General features: G+C 43.6%; 1 protein-coding gene across 2 annotated transcripts in view; it reads right to left on the reverse strand.

Annotated features, from left to right (window-relative positions):
* Positions 1-16,090, reverse strand: part of Oxsr1 (oxidative stress responsive kinase 1) — a 91,038-nt gene that overhangs the window by 4,883 nt on the left and 70,065 nt on the right. For both annotated transcript variants that reach the window (XM_063265654.1, NM_001108194.1), the window contains exons 13-15: positions 11,538-11,684; positions 10,466-10,530; positions 7,465-7,517 (exon numbers count right to left, since the gene is read on the reverse strand). In XM_063265654.1, the coding sequence (XP_063121724.1) occupies positions 7,465-7,517; positions 10,466-10,530; positions 11,538-11,684 (265 nt within the window). The remainder of the gene's footprint in view (positions 1-7,464; positions 7,518-10,465; positions 10,531-11,537; positions 11,685-16,090) is intronic.

Genomic DNA, 16,090 nt, shown 5'->3' on the forward strand with positions numbered 1-16,090 from the left:
CAGATCTCTATGGGCTTAAGACCAGTTAACACTACACGGTGAGACCCTGCCTCAAATAAGCCAACCAGCCAACCTAGCTCACCTAACCGATCAGGAGCTGGAGCCTCTGGAAGGAACAAAGGAGGTGTGGTGGTTTGAATATGCTTGGCTCGGGAGTGGCACTATTAGGAGGTGTGATCTTGTAGAAGGACGTGTGTCAAGGTGGGGGTAGGCAATGAGACCCTCCTCCTAACCTCGTGGGAGCTAATCATCTCCTAGCAGCCTTCAGATGAAGCTGTAGAACTCTCAGCTCCTCCTGTACCATGCCTGCCTGAACACTGCCATGCTCCCGCCTTGATATGGACTGAACCTCTGAACCTGTAAGCCAGCCCCAATTAAATGTTGTCCTATTAAGAGTTGCCTTGATCCAGCTCTTGGGAACTGATAGAAAATGTTCCTTTTTTTTTTTACTGTAACAGGTGGCAAACCAACGTGTTGGGAAAGAATCTACTAGAAAATTAAGACTATCAGCCTAAGGCTGGAGAGATGGCTCAGTGATTAAGAGCGCTGACTGCTCTTCCAGAGGTCCTGAGTTCAAATCCCAGCAACACATGGTGGCACATAACCATCTATAATGAGATCTGATGCCCTCTTCTGATGTGTCTGAAGACAGCTACGGTGTACTTATAATAAACAAACAAACAAACAAACAAACAAACAAACATCAGCCAAAGAGTTAAAGAGAAAGTTCTATTTTCTAGTAAGAGGGGGCCAGTGTCATGTTGAGTCATGTGATGTCTCAAGTTTGGAAATCTTAAACAAAAGACGGGAGCAGCCTAGGCTTGCAGGCTGTAGGTCCCTGCTGTGGTTAGACTGGTAGCTCAGAGAGCTGGAGATTAGAAGCTGCTTGCTTCTTTAACAAAGGTTGTTTGGAAAATGATTTAATTTATGTTTGGTTAATTGTTTTAAAGATAGTAGAAAGAATTAATGCTCTATTAAGTCTTTCAAGATACCCATATTCTCTGTATGTGGGCTCTACAGGAATTTGGGTTAAAATCCTCATTAGTCGAGCTGCCTGCTTCTTACTGACAGGTATTAATGGAATTGTAATTAAGTTTGTTTTATAGTTAGAAGAAGAGAGTACAGAGTTTACCCGAATCTCGTGGGGATTTCACCTGTGGTTCAGAACTAAGATAGGGAAAATTCGTCACTGACTCCAAGTAGAGACTGGTGGTATTTACAAGTTAATAAGGCTATTAAAAATAAAAAGTCTGCAATACCAGGCGGGGTGAATACGACATATTTTATAGAGTTATTAATAAAGTCTGAGGCTCCAAGTAGAGCGCTCCCCAGGTAGATGGTCTAAAGACACAGTGCTCTAACGCGTCTCACTGGTACTCATATGCTTTCTAACCAGGGCTCCACGGGAATTTTGGGTTAAAATCCTGGTTTGACAAGTTGCCTGCTTCTTAATAACAGGTATCAAAAGAAAAGTGATTAAAATTTTTTATAGTTAAAAGGAGAGAGTACAGAGTTTATCTGAATCATGTGGAGATTTTCACCCATGATTTGGAACTTAGATAGGGAAAATTCGTCACTTACTCCAAGTAGAGAGTGGTGATACTTATAAGTTAATAAGGTTATTAAAAATAGAAGTCTGTAAACCAGACAGGGTGAGTAAGACATTTTTTTTTCTTTTTTTCGGAGCTGGGGACCAAACCCAGGGCCTTGCGGTTGCTAGGCAAGCGCTCTACCACTGAGCTAAATCCCCAGCCCCAAATAAGACATTTATTATGGAAGTTATTAATAAATAAAAATCTGACATTCCAGGTAGAGAGCTTAACAGATCAATGTATTATGGGCTCAAGTCCTGGTTTGATAAGTTGCTTACTTATTGGTATTGGAATTGATAGGTGTTTAATTTGTTTTATGAATTACCCTGCTAAAGGTCATATGGCTCAACAATGCCAGCTAGTGAGGGTTTGTGGTTATTTTTTATACTTACCACAACAGGAAGCTCAGGCTCTCTTAACCTGGGCTCCACAGGAATTTAGGGTTAATTGACTGATATGACAGAAAAGCCTATCAGGCTCATACACTTTTTTTTAGCTTATTTCTTTTTTAAAAATTGTTTTAATTTTCAAATGGGTGTGACTTTGAGTCTTGCTATATTATTCCTCTGGGAGAGAGTACAAGATACAAGCCTTTCTGGTTACAGACTAAAGAACACGGTATTTTGGGAGAAAGGTTTTGTCTTTGTCTTTTTAAAAAGAGTGATTAGGCTCTGGACACCTTCCAGAGTCACATGGATCAGATTTGGTAGAGGGAGACCACCTGAAAAACTGGATTAAAGAGAATCAAACAAAAAATTATCTTGATGATGCTAACATTTTGTTTTGAGATTTATGTATTGCAGAATGTGCAGCCTGGTGAAGCCCGTCATCAGAATGATGAACTGGCCTGCTTGGATTCCTCATCTCATGGACCTTCAGCTGGGTCCAGTCAAGACAGACATCAGCGGTCACAACAATCATTGGGTGGCCTTCTTAAGGCCAAACAACTCCCCTATTTTCTCTACACCACAAAGATATCTCAACGCCCATGTACAGCTTGAAGAAGCCATTGAAGAGTTGTCACCCCAATTTCCTAGACTTTGGGAGGCTGAAGGTGGTTATTACAAGGTGGTTTTTATGAGAAATTTAGAAATGGTCATAATTTAACAGGGAGGAATTAGCTAGATTGATTTGTATAGCCATAATCTCATTTGATAACTAAGCTAAAGTCATATCTTTACTTTGGTACGAAACTTATTTGTTACAAAATGTTTACAAGTACAAGGCTTAAACCCAGTCCTATAACTACGATTATAAACTGTTTTTAGATGATTAGCAATTCAAGTTAAGAGCCAGATAACAAACTCATGGTTCTGAGTAATTAAAAGGGTGTTTTTGAGATAGTTCAATTAGAAATGGCTGAGAGCAGTCAGGGTCTAAGAGTTCAGAAACACTTTGTGTAGATAGATGGTCTTCAAAGGCATCAGAAGTCCACAGAATATGACATGTATGGACATTTCTTTATTAAAGATCATCTGACTAGAGACCTGTCTGGTCCTGACAGCACTCCTTGGATTCTAAGAAGAAACTGAGCATCAATGGAGTTGCTCCAATTGTGGCAAGACAGCCACTAGGCAAGAATTGCCTCAATTCATTTACAAATGCTGTCCAAAAAAGGGTCACGATATGCAGAGTAGTCAACTGATAATCTTTGCTGAGCCAGAATTATCAGAAACCTGCATTACAAAAGTCTGTCAGATGATCCTGGGCCAGAAGGCCGAAGACTAATGCTCCACCGGTTGAGGAATGAGGGGCTGCGGATGATCAGTGGTCTCTATAAACTGGTTAAATTTGGAAACTATGTTTTGTGCTTCTCATACTTTCAGGCAATATTAGTCGTTCTCAGATTTCTGACAGACTTGAAGACTAATTTGGCCTACACAAGCTAATTAAATTGAGAAAACAGTCATTTAGATGTTTTCAAATGTACACAGCTTACATTTGAGAGAAAAGTTGTTTTTTTAAAAAATAAATCAGAAAGGGTGATGTGTAGGTTGATGTCAAGGTGATAACATTAGACAGTAGAGAGTGGGGGCAGGGCCAAAGTTGTTGAAACTGAGAGAGGAGGAAGGAGAGAGATCAAGATGAGTCTAACAGAGAAGGATGGCTCAGATTTAGGTGAACTAGACCAATCTTATCTCGTCTAGGTGTGAGGTTTATATATTTATCAGTTGGCAGTGAATTTATTGTGTGGATGAACTGTGGATTGGGAATCTAACATGTAAATCTAACTGCTAAATTACAAGTTTCTGGAATTTTGATTTACTGGGCTAAAGAGGATAGTGTGTGTGAAAGAATGGCTGAAGGCAGTTGGAGCCTGCAAATCTGGTTCTGATGCCTTCGTGGAGGGAGAATGCACAAGGCCCAGAGAACAAGGGTGTGTGTGTGTGTGTGTGTGTGTGTGTGTGTGTTCGCGCGCACACACGCGCGCGCGCGCGCGCGTGGTAACTACCGCCTTGGGGACTCGGGAGAGGGCGGTTAAAAGGGAGACAGCCCTTTTAGCTTGCAGACCGAGTGGCAGAGTAGCAGCTGGAGCAAGCAGATTCCGCTTACGGGAACTGATAGAAAACGTTCCTTTTTAATTTTTACCGCAACAGTCATGGTGTCTGTTCACAACGGTAAAACCCTAAGACAGAAGTTGGTATCAAGAGTGGGGTACTGCTGATAGGCCTTACCATGCTTTTTGTTGTAAAAATGTGGATTTTGGGACTTTAAATTTGAAAAGTAGTGGAATGCTTTAAATGGGGCTTAGTGGGCTATCCTATTAGGAATATAGAAGACTTTGTTACTGAGAGTGATTTCAACTGTACAGACCTGGCCCAAGAGGTTTTAGTGGATAAAAATTTCAGAATGTGGCCTAGAGACTGTTTTTGTGATATTTTGCTGAAGAATGTGGCTGCTTTCTGCCCTTATCTGAAGAGTCTGCCTGAGTCTAAGGTAAAGAGATTTACATTAATTGCACTGACAAAGGAAGTCTCAAAAAAGCCCAGCAGACTTTGTTCTCTGGTTTAGTCCTGTGAAGAGTGTTTTAATAAAAGAACAAGTAAAGAAAGGGGAAAATATAAAATGTACGGTGCAAGAGGGGCACCAGGAAGTGAAATGGAGCAGTGATGACTTTGGGGCGAGGTCCCAGACAGCTAGGTTTAGGCCTAATAAGCACAGTGGCTCACATCTTTAATCCCAGGAGACAGAGGAACAGATCTCAGTGTTCAAGGCCAGTTTCAAATCTGAGCAAGTACCAAGTACAGGAAAAAGCTTTTCAAGTCCAAGTGTGGTGGGACACACCTTTGATCCCAGCATTCAGGAGCCATGCAGATCTCTGGGTTCAAGGTCAATCTACAGAGCAAGTTCCAGGACAGCCATGCTAGACAGTGAAGGAACTGGAAAACAGAAAGCTGGTCATAATGTAACAGACCAAGGGGGCCATGTTTCAGCTCCTTGCTGCAAGCAGCAGAACTCGGCAGCTTTGGCCATGTGGCTCTGCTTTAAAGACAAGAACAGAAGGAATGACTAGGATTAACTGATGCTGGTCAGCTGGAGCTAAGATATTAGCAGTGGTTAAAAAGAGACCAGCATTACTGATATGAAATCTCCTGGGAAGGGTTTTCTGAGAGCACAAGGAAGCTGTGTCCCAGAGACAGCCTAAGTCTTATACCTTGTGCTGCAGTTAGACTTGGTAGTGTGTAAGAGTCACCCAGGTGGTACCGGTTTTGAAGGCATGAAGGGGTCGTGCAGAGCAGCTGAGGCTTGGTGCTGTGAGAGGCCATGGAAGGCCATTGGTGAAAGTGCAGCCTCAGTTGCAGTTGATGGTCTAGGACTGAAGGGGTCATGCAAAGGAGCTGAGCCTTGGCACCATGAAGAGAGCTCAGGAGAGGCTACTGGTGAAGCCTAGCTGCAGCAGAAGACCTCAGTGTACTGGAGATGCCAGCGCATGGGATGATCACCAAGAACAGCAGCAGCAGTGGAGTGGAGTCAGCCAGAGCCTAGAGAGCTACAGAGGGCAGGGCTGGAGATGGGACCCAAGTCTTCTGGAGGAGCCCAGAAGAGCATGTGTGGACTTTAGCCATTGGAACGAAAGCTGTGAAGTTCAAGTTGGCTTAGAGACCCCAAGTTGTTTGAGCTGTGAGATCTGCTGAGAAAAGCTGCTAACAGGAGTGGAACCAGCCCAGTTTGTTGCAGTCAACAAAGATAAAAAAGGCGCTGGAGATCTGAAGACCGCTTTGACATCAGACATGGAGATGCAGAGTTTGGAGTTTGCCCAGCTGGTTTCCTGTCTTGCCTCAGGGATTGCAGTTAAGTAATTGGATGAATCTCAGAACAGACTTTGAACTTTGGACTTTGAACACTGTTGAAACTGCTATAAACTATGGGAACTTTGGAAGTTGGACTAAATGTACTTTTTTATTATGGTATGGCTAGGTATGGTCCCCATAGACTTGTGTTTGAACAAGCCTAGAGGGGCCAGGGAGTGCAATGTGGTGGTTTGAATATGCTTGGCCCAAGGAGTGAGCATTACTATGAGGTGTGGCCTTGTTAGAGGAAGTGTGTACTGTTGGGATAGGCAATGAAACCCTCCTCCTAACCATGTGGGAGCCAGTCTTCTCCTACAGCCTTCAGATGAAGATGCAGAACTCTCAGCTCCTCCTGCACCATGCCTGCCTGGATGCTGCCGTGCTCCCTCCTTGATAATAATGGGCTGAACCTCTGAACTTGTAAACCAGCCCTAATTAAATGTTGTCCTTTATAAGAGTTGCCTTGGTCATGGTGTCTGTTCACAGCAGTAAATCCTAAAGAAGGTGGTATGCACACATCCATACGAATGCCTAACAATTAAAACTCCTAAAAACATATCTAAAAAGTAAAACACATACCCTCTGTATATCTGCATGCAGGAAATCAACTGTGAACAGACATTTGCTGGCCATTCCTCAACCATGAGTTAACAAAGGCAAGAAAAAAGAAGCCTTCAAACTTCCAGGTTGAAGTTCACAATTAGAAACAGTATTGTGAACAAGGTTCAGCTTCCGAATGGGGAAAGGAAGCCAGGAACCCTGTGTTTTGCCTGCTTATCAGAGAGAAGCATGTGCGAGGATAAGAGCAAGGACTCTGGACGTGCCTCCTTCTAGATTATAAACAGGTTTCTCTGTCCCTCTAACCTGGAACTAGTTCGTCCTCTGTCAAATGGGAACCATTGTTCCTTACATAGCTGTCTTAAGAACTGAATGGGGCCTTTTTTGCCAAGATGGTGCCAAAAGCGAAGGAAGCTCCTGCCCCTTCCCAAAGCCGAAGCCGAAGCTAAAACAAAGGCCTTGGAAGCTACGAAGGCAGTGCTGAAAGGCGTCCACAGCCACAAACAGAAGATGATCCAAATGTCACCCACTTTCCGGTGGCCCAAGACCCTGCGGCTCCAGAGGCAGCCAAAATATCCTGGAAAGAGAGCACCCAGGGGAACAAGCTTGACTACTATGCCATCATCAAATTCCCACTGACCACCGAGTCAGCCATGAAGAAGACAGAGGACAACAACACGCTAACAACAATGGCTAAGGCTAAGTGTACATTCTTTGTTCACCAAAAAAACAAAACAAAGAACTGAAGGGATAACATTTAGGGAAATGCATGCCTGACGGTGGCCTTTACTAAAAGGCTTGTACTCATTACTATACTCTCAGTACAGTCACATCTCCAGATGAAGAAAGAAATCACTAGTAAATCCATTGCAGTTTTCCTTCATGCGTATTTCTTAAAACCTAAGACAGGAAGTTTCACTGTCCTTTAAAAACAAACCTTATCTAGATGACAAAAACTTTATTATACCTACCTAAGAAGCAAACTGGCATCATTGTTCTCAGTCATATATTATAATACTCACCTCTCCCAGGAGTAAATTCAAATCGAATATCATTTAGTTCTTTTTTGGAATTCCTATTAAAACAGAATAAGGAAAATAAGAATTTCTGAATTTATGCTTAAAGTCTGCCAGTGTGTGTGTATGTATACATATGTGTGTACGCATCTATATATACATGCGTGTATGTGTGCGTATGTATGTATGTATGTATGTATGTATGTATGTGTACGTATGTATACATATGGGTGTATGCATCTATATGTACCTGCATGTATGTGTGTGTATGAATGTATGTCTGTATGTGTGTATGTGGGTGTATGTATGTATGTATGTATATGTATGTGTATGTATATGTGATGTATGGGTATGTATGTGAATGTATATGTACATATGGAAATATTATTCTGTTCTCACAGATCATATACTTTCTCCTGATACACTCATTCTACAGGTCTCTGAACTAACACTTTTAGCATTGCCATCAAATTACCTTATATGGCTTTGAATGTATTATCCCCCTACTGATCAACACAAGAATCTCTAATTTGAGGATACTCATGCTCATTCCTACCCTGAATCCCACTAAGATAATACTATGAGCTAAATGAGACTTATAAGCTGACTGTGTTGGAAAGCCAGTCCTTGGCACAATACTGAGAGGCTGCTGAGAGGTTAACACAGTGAGCAGGTCCATCGGCCATAAGTTGAACTGTGCCTCTTCTTGCTTCCTTGTGCACTCTTGTCTTTTTGGTCACAAGATGAAGCAACATGAAGGTGCACAGAGACCCCACCACTCTAGGCTTCTGGCTTACATTGTAAGAAATCAAACATCTGGACTCTGTTGTGGATACTTGCTGTTGTTATTAAGACAGGATCGTACTCTCTAGCCTGGGTTGGCTCAGACACTCAGGAATTCTCCTGCCTCAGCCTCCCAAGTGCTGGGATTATAGGTGCGAGCTACATACCTGCTTAAATCTCTATTTATAATATTATAAATATATCTTTATTTATAAATTACTCAATCTTTGGTATTCTGTTTTGGCAACAAAAAAAAAAATGAAGGGGAACATATAATCTTATAAAACTAGAAGGAGGGGTTCGAATGCTGGAGGACACTGCCACCCGTGTTCCCACTCCCACTTGTCCACTACAACACACTCACAGAACTAAGTACACGTTATTCCTTCAAATCCGACAGTGCAGAGAACAGATAAGACTGGGATAAGGAGAAAGTTTTAGAGGTAGAAGCTTCAGGGGTAGGTTTTGTCTGTCCATGCTTTCTATGTGAGAAGAGTCTGTGCGCCAGGTGCATGCCTGGTGCCCTCAGAGCCCAGAAGAGGTTGTCAAATGTCCTGGGACTGGAGTGACAGATAATTCTTATGTGGGTGCTGAGAACCAAACCAAGAACAGTCAGCATTCTTAACCACTGAGCATCTCTTCAGCCCCCAAGATAAGTTTTTAAATGGGACTTAAGACGAGGAGGATTTGAACAGGCAGAGAGGGCGGGAAAAGAAATCGGGGCCATACTAATAGCAATGTGATTGGTGAGGAATAGCTGTGATCAACATTCGATGTGTTGAGACTATCCAGGTAGCCTGAAGTTCTAGTTAAGGTAGAGAAATCAGAACATGATGTCTAACAGCACACGTGACAGATCACTCTGGATTCAAATCCATTTACCTAAACAAGGGAAAGGGCCAAGATTATTTCACAAATAATATGCTTGAGGACGTCTCACTGAGACTATGTGCTGTGACTGGCACTCCAATTATAAAAACAGCAACCTGGACCACAGGTGATTATCATCTCTTCTGTTCATTTAACTTCAAAGTCTCCATTAAGGGAATAAGAACCCAACTTTCAACTATTTCCATAAACTGTGAAAAAGTGATCCTTAAACAACCACTCTGGCTGGCACAGTCCCATACACCTTTAACCCAGCACTGTGGAGGCCAAGCAGGTAGCTCTCTGTGAGGTTGAGGCCTGCATGATCTATCTACATAGTAAGTTTCAGGACAGCCAGGGTTATACAGTGAGTCCCTGTCTCAAAAACACCATAAAACAAACACAAACCAGACTAAAATAAACAACAAGAAAATAAAGGAAGAAGTCCCTCTCAAGAGAACAGAGGCTTCATTACCCACAGTGTCCTCCACATTCTCCCGAGGCACATATGTCTACTGTGGTGAGACTCAACACAGATACCCTGGAGACAGGCACGCTCTCTGTATAGTGTGATAGGTAAGGGCACTGAGGCATCCTCTTCATCTACAAATGGGTACTTCCTATAGACAGAAAGTCACCAAACCTGCGTTCTCAATGTCTGTGATGTGATTTCACTGTTCCTAGTAGAAACCATTTTAAACGGCTCTGTGGTCTCCATCTCTAACTTTACAGAGCTGGCCCGGTGTTCCTGTGTGGTGTTCTACTACATGGTACTTCAACACTAAAAGGCCTAGCCTAGCTTTGAGCTCATTTTTTTTCATATTCATTTATAACAACAAAGAAACAATGTAACACCCAAACTTATTCTGACAAAGAAAATTATAGACTCTTGATCCCAACTATTACCATTGGGGATAAGGTTGAGGGATAAGCTATGGTACCAATGATGTTTCTTCCTGAGCAATCTGCCTCGGCCTTTCTGTTCACCCCACCATGACCCAAGTAAAAAGAGAAGCTACAAACTTCTTGGCAGGTTGTTCAATCACAGCCATCAAGTGCCTGTCCTATGTGTTCATATGACACAAGCCCCATTATCAGACCCCTCCTCAGAGGAACAGCCAGCACTGCTTCTACCCCAGCATCCTCCACTACAAACCCTGACGGCCACGCTGCAAATGCACACGCTGCTCCCTCCTAAGCAGGTATGCACAGCAGTCGCACAGCCTGTTAAGAGCAGGATTCTGAAACACCAGCCAACAACTCTGTTGGAAACACACGATACTACGCAGTAGCATACTCTAAGGCCCGACTCTGACGACATCTACAGAATGCTTAGTAACAGCAAATGCTCACGTACCTTAATCTTAGCACTAGACTGATAGGGACCTTGGTCTCCTGGGACCGCTCTCCTGAAGATCGAGCCTGAAATGCATGGAAAAAAGTCTGTCAGGAACATGAAGCAAGGACAAAGGCCATCTAAGAAAGACACTTGGTGGCAGTTTCCATCAAGTCTTTGTAGCCCCTAAGACAGTCCCTGTAGTGGGAGGGGCCACCTCCAAAGGAACAACAAAAGGCAGCTATCAGCTAAGACAGGCAGAATCACAAAGTTAATTCCCACAGATAGGTCTAAAGTAGCTGTCTCATAGGGCTCCATTACCCACAAGGTTCCAGGTCTTTTTAAATCCTTCTGAAAACTGTAAAGCTTTGCTTGCTGGAGGACATACATTCTATTCGTCTATAAAATACTTCCAATCTTTCTGTCAATCTAAACACCTGTATATTTCCCAGGTGACAGATAAAGGAAGGGAAGTACTCAGAGCAGTGGCCTCCGGAGACAGAACATGATGTGAAGATATATTAAAGAAAAGGGAACATCAGAACTGCCATTTCTTCTTACCTAGCATTTCTAATAATTAATAAATGAGCTGACACTGAAACTCTTACTCAGCCAAATGGCATTCTATCACGTGACACAGAGTACCAGGTGGAGCAGCACGATGGAGTACTCAGCACGCACGCAGGAACTCACAGAAGCCACTCTTACCCAGACACTGTCACCACACTACGATTTAGTGGCAATTATGGGTGCTTAAGTAAATATTACCTAGCTTAACAAAATCAATTCTCTCAACAGAATAAATCTGACAGTAGAGAGCCTCAAGAAGCAGCATTAGTGAGTGTAGCGAGCAAAGAAGAAAATGACAGCTGACTCCCCAGGCTCAAAGGGAACTCCTCTAAGTGCATGTGGCTTCCTTAAACTTCACAAGGGTCTAATGAAGAACTTACAACATGCTACCACACAGTTGGTACTTGGTATGTTTTCATAACTGACTTACTCTGTTGCTTACAAACCTGTGTGAGCCTTATAGAGTGCTTTTATATGCACCTGTAACACCATCAAGACAGAATTTCTCACTTGTTCCACTTACCTGTGCTGGCTTTGCTGGCTCTGCAGGGGGCAGGAGAGAGACTTGAGCTGGCTGTGTGGGCATCTGGCTAGCTGGCTGAGGTAGATGTGCAGAAATTTGTTCTGGAACTTGAAGCAAAGTCCCCATGGGATCAGCGGCCGAGAAGAGCTGCAGTAAACACAGGCAGTGCTGCTGAGTAGGACAGCTCTGCACATCCCAGAGGGCTCACGGGGCAAATGATCAAACTTCTGTGCCAGGTGACATTCACAGGGCTCACGGGGTGCTGTCTGAATTCTGAATTATTGCTACTTCACTGCACTTGTCTGTATTACATACTATTCAGTATTTCTAAGCATTCTAAAATCTTTTGGGTTTTTGTTTTTGTTTTTTTTAGAAGAGAGTGTTTTGTTGTTTTATTAAACAGGCTGGTCTGAACTGGCCAGGTAGTCAAGGCTAGTCTCACTCAAACTCTCCACTCAGCTTCCAAGAGTGCGGAGTACAGATGTGTGCCATGTACCTGCCTAGCAGCATTCAGAGGTGAATCCTGTGAAGGATGAACCTGGGGGGGAGGTGAGTGAGCTGTCCCTGCCTGGCCTCTGAAAAGGGAAAGCAGATTAGTGCTTTGTGAGACCCGAAGTTCTAACAGCTCAGAATCTCTTCTTCCTCTGCCAGTGCCTCTCCATAAGCTCCCACCCACCGTGCATCTGTAGGTCATGCTGCAGTCAGAGCCTCACAGGAGGCTACCAGAGGAGCCACCACACCTCAAACTGTGAGCTAAGAGAACAGAAACATGAAGAGAAGACAGCATCTTCAACAAATGGGAAACCTGATTGTCATGTGCAAAAGAATGAAATTAGACCCTATCTATAACCCAGCACACAAATTTGATCAAGTCCTCGATTGAAACCTGAAACACTAAACTTGTGTGTAGGAAAGGACTTTGTGACAGGACTGCATTTACCCTGGAATGAGGTCAGTGATTGATGACTGAGACCTCATACAACTACAGTTTCTGTAGAGCTAAGGAGACCCTCAACCAAATGGAAAGGCCCCCAGAACGCAGGGAATCTTTGCCAGCTGTCTTGTCTATCTGACGGACAATTAACAGCCACCATATACAAAGAACTCAAAAGACACAGAATCAAGGAAACAAATGATCCAATTCAAATGTGTTCTAGGAATCTAATCAGAATTCTCAACAGAAGGAATAAAATGGCCTAGAAACACTTCAGGATATATTTGCCACATAAGCAACCAAAGAAACACAAATTGAAACAACTTTGACATTTTATCGCCCCAATCAGAATTGCTGAAATCAACAAAACAAATGACAGAAAGTGCTGGTGAGGTTTGGGGAGACGACTGGCAAGAAAAGCAGAAAGAGGGGTGGAGATTTAGCTCAGTGGTAGAGCGCTTGCCTGGCAAGTTCAAGGTCCTAGGTTCGGTCCTCAGCTCCAGGGGCGGGGGTTGGGGGGGAAGAAAAAAAGAAAAACAGAAAGAGATCTATCGTAGGACCAGCTGGGCCACTCCTAGGATCCGCCCAAAGGACTTGATCCTACTCCAGACACCTGCCCAGCAACACTCGTGCTACTCTGTCCACTACAGCTACTCTGTCCACTAGAGCCAGTAACTGCAACAACTTAAAATGCCCTTCACAAGGGAGAGGACAAAGACAGTGTGGTTCTCTACACAAGGTCACACTCAGTCATTAAAAAAAAAATGGAGTCATGAACTTCCCAGGTAAATGGATAGACTAAGGAACCACAGAAACCAAGAAAGGACCATGGCTGGGGTAAGCAGGGAGAGGCAGCAGGAACTGGGTGCTGAGGAGGAGATAAGGACAGACAGGATTCCCACTGGGGAGGGGAGGGAGAGCAGCAGAGGAGGAGGAGGACAAGGGGCAAAGATCACCAAGGCTGTGTGAGGAGTCCTATGCCTGCTATTCACTTACTATTACACACAATCATACTAAAGATCAAGGACAAAGCGACACAGGGTCCACAGTGAGATCTTGTCTAAGGCTAGAGGAGGGCAGGAGTGTTGTAGTTACAGACACTAGACACTGTAGGCTTCAAGTGTTTAATAGTTTAATTAGGCAATCTGGAGGAAAAACAGATCTTGATTATAAAAGTAAGCTAAGCATATTTAAAATTAGCTATTGGGAAAAATATCAATGTAAGTGAAAATATTTTATTACTAAAAGAGAAGAGTCAATGGGTAATAATAAAGTCCTACTTTTGAGAGGAAATAACAGGCAGACAGACAGACACAGACACACTCCTTCCCTAACACTGTATGTAAGTAAAATCCAAGGAGACCAGCTGGAGAAACAACTCAGTGGTGAGGAGAAACTATCGCTCTTGCAGAGGGCCAGAGTTTGGTTCTCAGTCCCCCATCAGGCAGGTAATAACTGTCTGCCTGTAATTCCAGCCCCGGGCGTTCTGATCAGTCTTCTCACTTCTGTGAGTATCCACACCCATGTGCCCCTACACATAAACATACATAAAAATTTAAATTCAATTTAGGATTAAAAAAACAAGGAAACCAAGAATAAAACTTAATGAAACTTGTGTGCTCATTAACCCCATAGTGAAAAGCTCACACCTGTGTTAGATTCTGACAGAAAAAATAGAAGTTAAAGATTAGTCCTGAATAAGTTCATGAAAAGGTCAGCTTCCACGCTGTATGCACCCGTGATTACCTACCGTAAGGGCCAAAAGGATCTAGAAAACAGAAATAAAACATGAAGGGATAAGGCTACAGCCCAGCCTCATGTGCACAAAGTCCTTGGTGTGAGTCCTAGCACTGCATAAAACCAGGCAGTACAAGCCTATAGTCCCAGCCCTGAGGAGGTAGGAGCAAAAGTTCAGTGTCTGGGTCAGCCTCGGCTACATGGTGAGATGGAGGCCAGATTGGGCTACAAGATCCTGTCACCAAAACAAAGCAGGAGTCAGGGAAAGTAAATAGAAAATCTGAAATCTCAGAACATGTTATAGGGATGCCAAATGGCACTGCACCAGCACTACGAAGGCCACACAGCTGTTCTTCAGAAAAGAAAACAGCAGAGCGCAGGGGCACACGCTTGTAATCCCCATCCTTAGTTGCTGAGGCAGTGGGACTGACAGTACCTTGCTTCAAACCAAACAAGCTGAGAACAAAACCTGAATTCCCAAAATTCAGCAATTCCACGTCTAGATGTCCGGCTCCGAGAAGGAGAGCAGGTGTACACCCTCCCTTCAGAGCAGCACTACGCACAACTCGAAAGACACATGCGCTTCGACTGCTTGGCAGATGAATGAAGGACAAGCTCCTGCCTGTAATGACTGTCACCCGTGTGGCTTGCAGACCTCACTGAGAGCTGCCGCAGCATGAATGCACGGAAGGACACGGTGCTGGTGAAACGAGCCGGTGAGCAAAGAGCGAACCTTGTGTGAGTCCACTACTGTGACACACACAGAATAACCAGGCTTACAGTGACAGAAAATATAAAGCAGTTGTCAAGAGCTAGAGGTGGGAAAGTCCAAAGGAGAGAGTTTTACTTGAAAAGATGGAAAGGTCTCGGGACAGATAGGACAATCACTGCACTGTGATGTGAATGTACTCAATGTCACCAGACTGGAAATGACTGTAACTGCGAACTACGGTATATTAACCTTATTACAACTAAATTAAAAATGATGTAAACAGCATGAGACTATGGGGAAATAAGAATTCACATGGAGGGCTGGAGAAGTAGCTCAGTGGTTAAGAGCATTGGCTGCTCTTTCAAAAGACCTGGGTTCAACTCTCAGCCCCCACATGGCAGCTCCCAACTGTCTCTAACTGCAGACCCAGGTGCCACCCTACACCCTCTCACAGACACACACACGTGCAGACAAAACACCAATGCACAGAAATACAGATACATTTTTTTAAGTTTATTTTAATTAAGAAAATTCACGTGGAAATGCGTTTTTAGGGAAAGGAAAACTGGATGATCTGTAAAGTACGTTAACCTTTCAGGAGCTGACCAGTCAGAGGGGTTTCTTCTACAGTCAGGTCTGCCTGAGCAGTAGGAGCTACTAAGCATGTCACTAGGAATGCACTCATGGTGACAGGAGTTAAAGACAAGGAACCACAGAGCGGCCCTTCCTTCTGTTAATTTTTTGTTTTGATTTTTGAGACAGTGTCACCCAAGTGTCTTGAGCTGGCAGCTCCCAATAATAACAGAGACAATTATTCTTTACTGGAGCTCGGACCTTGGCTTAGGCCATTCCCAACTAGCCCGCATAACCTCACCAGCCCATCAATTTCCCAGCTAGCTCACATGACTTCACCAGCCCACCAATACTAGTTCATGTTTGCCACCAACTCTTACTGTGTCTCAGTTTGTCACACTTCCTCTGGCTGGCAACTGCCACACCTCTCAATTCTTCCTACGGTTCCTATCTCTGCCCAGAAGCCTTCCTTTCTTACCGTGCCTATAGACGGTCAGCTCTTTATTAAACAGTCAGAAGGTGAGGGAGTTGAGTGTTTACAAAATATGACACAGGTACTGAGCAACGGGAATAACAATACCAAAGTCCATTCTCAAC

Source organism: Rattus norvegicus, chromosome 8 (genome assembly GCF_036323735.1).
Source record: "Rattus norvegicus strain BN/NHsdMcwi chromosome 8, GRCr8, whole genome shotgun sequence".
NCBI lineage: Eukaryota > Metazoa > Chordata > Mammalia > Rodentia > Muridae > Rattus > Rattus norvegicus.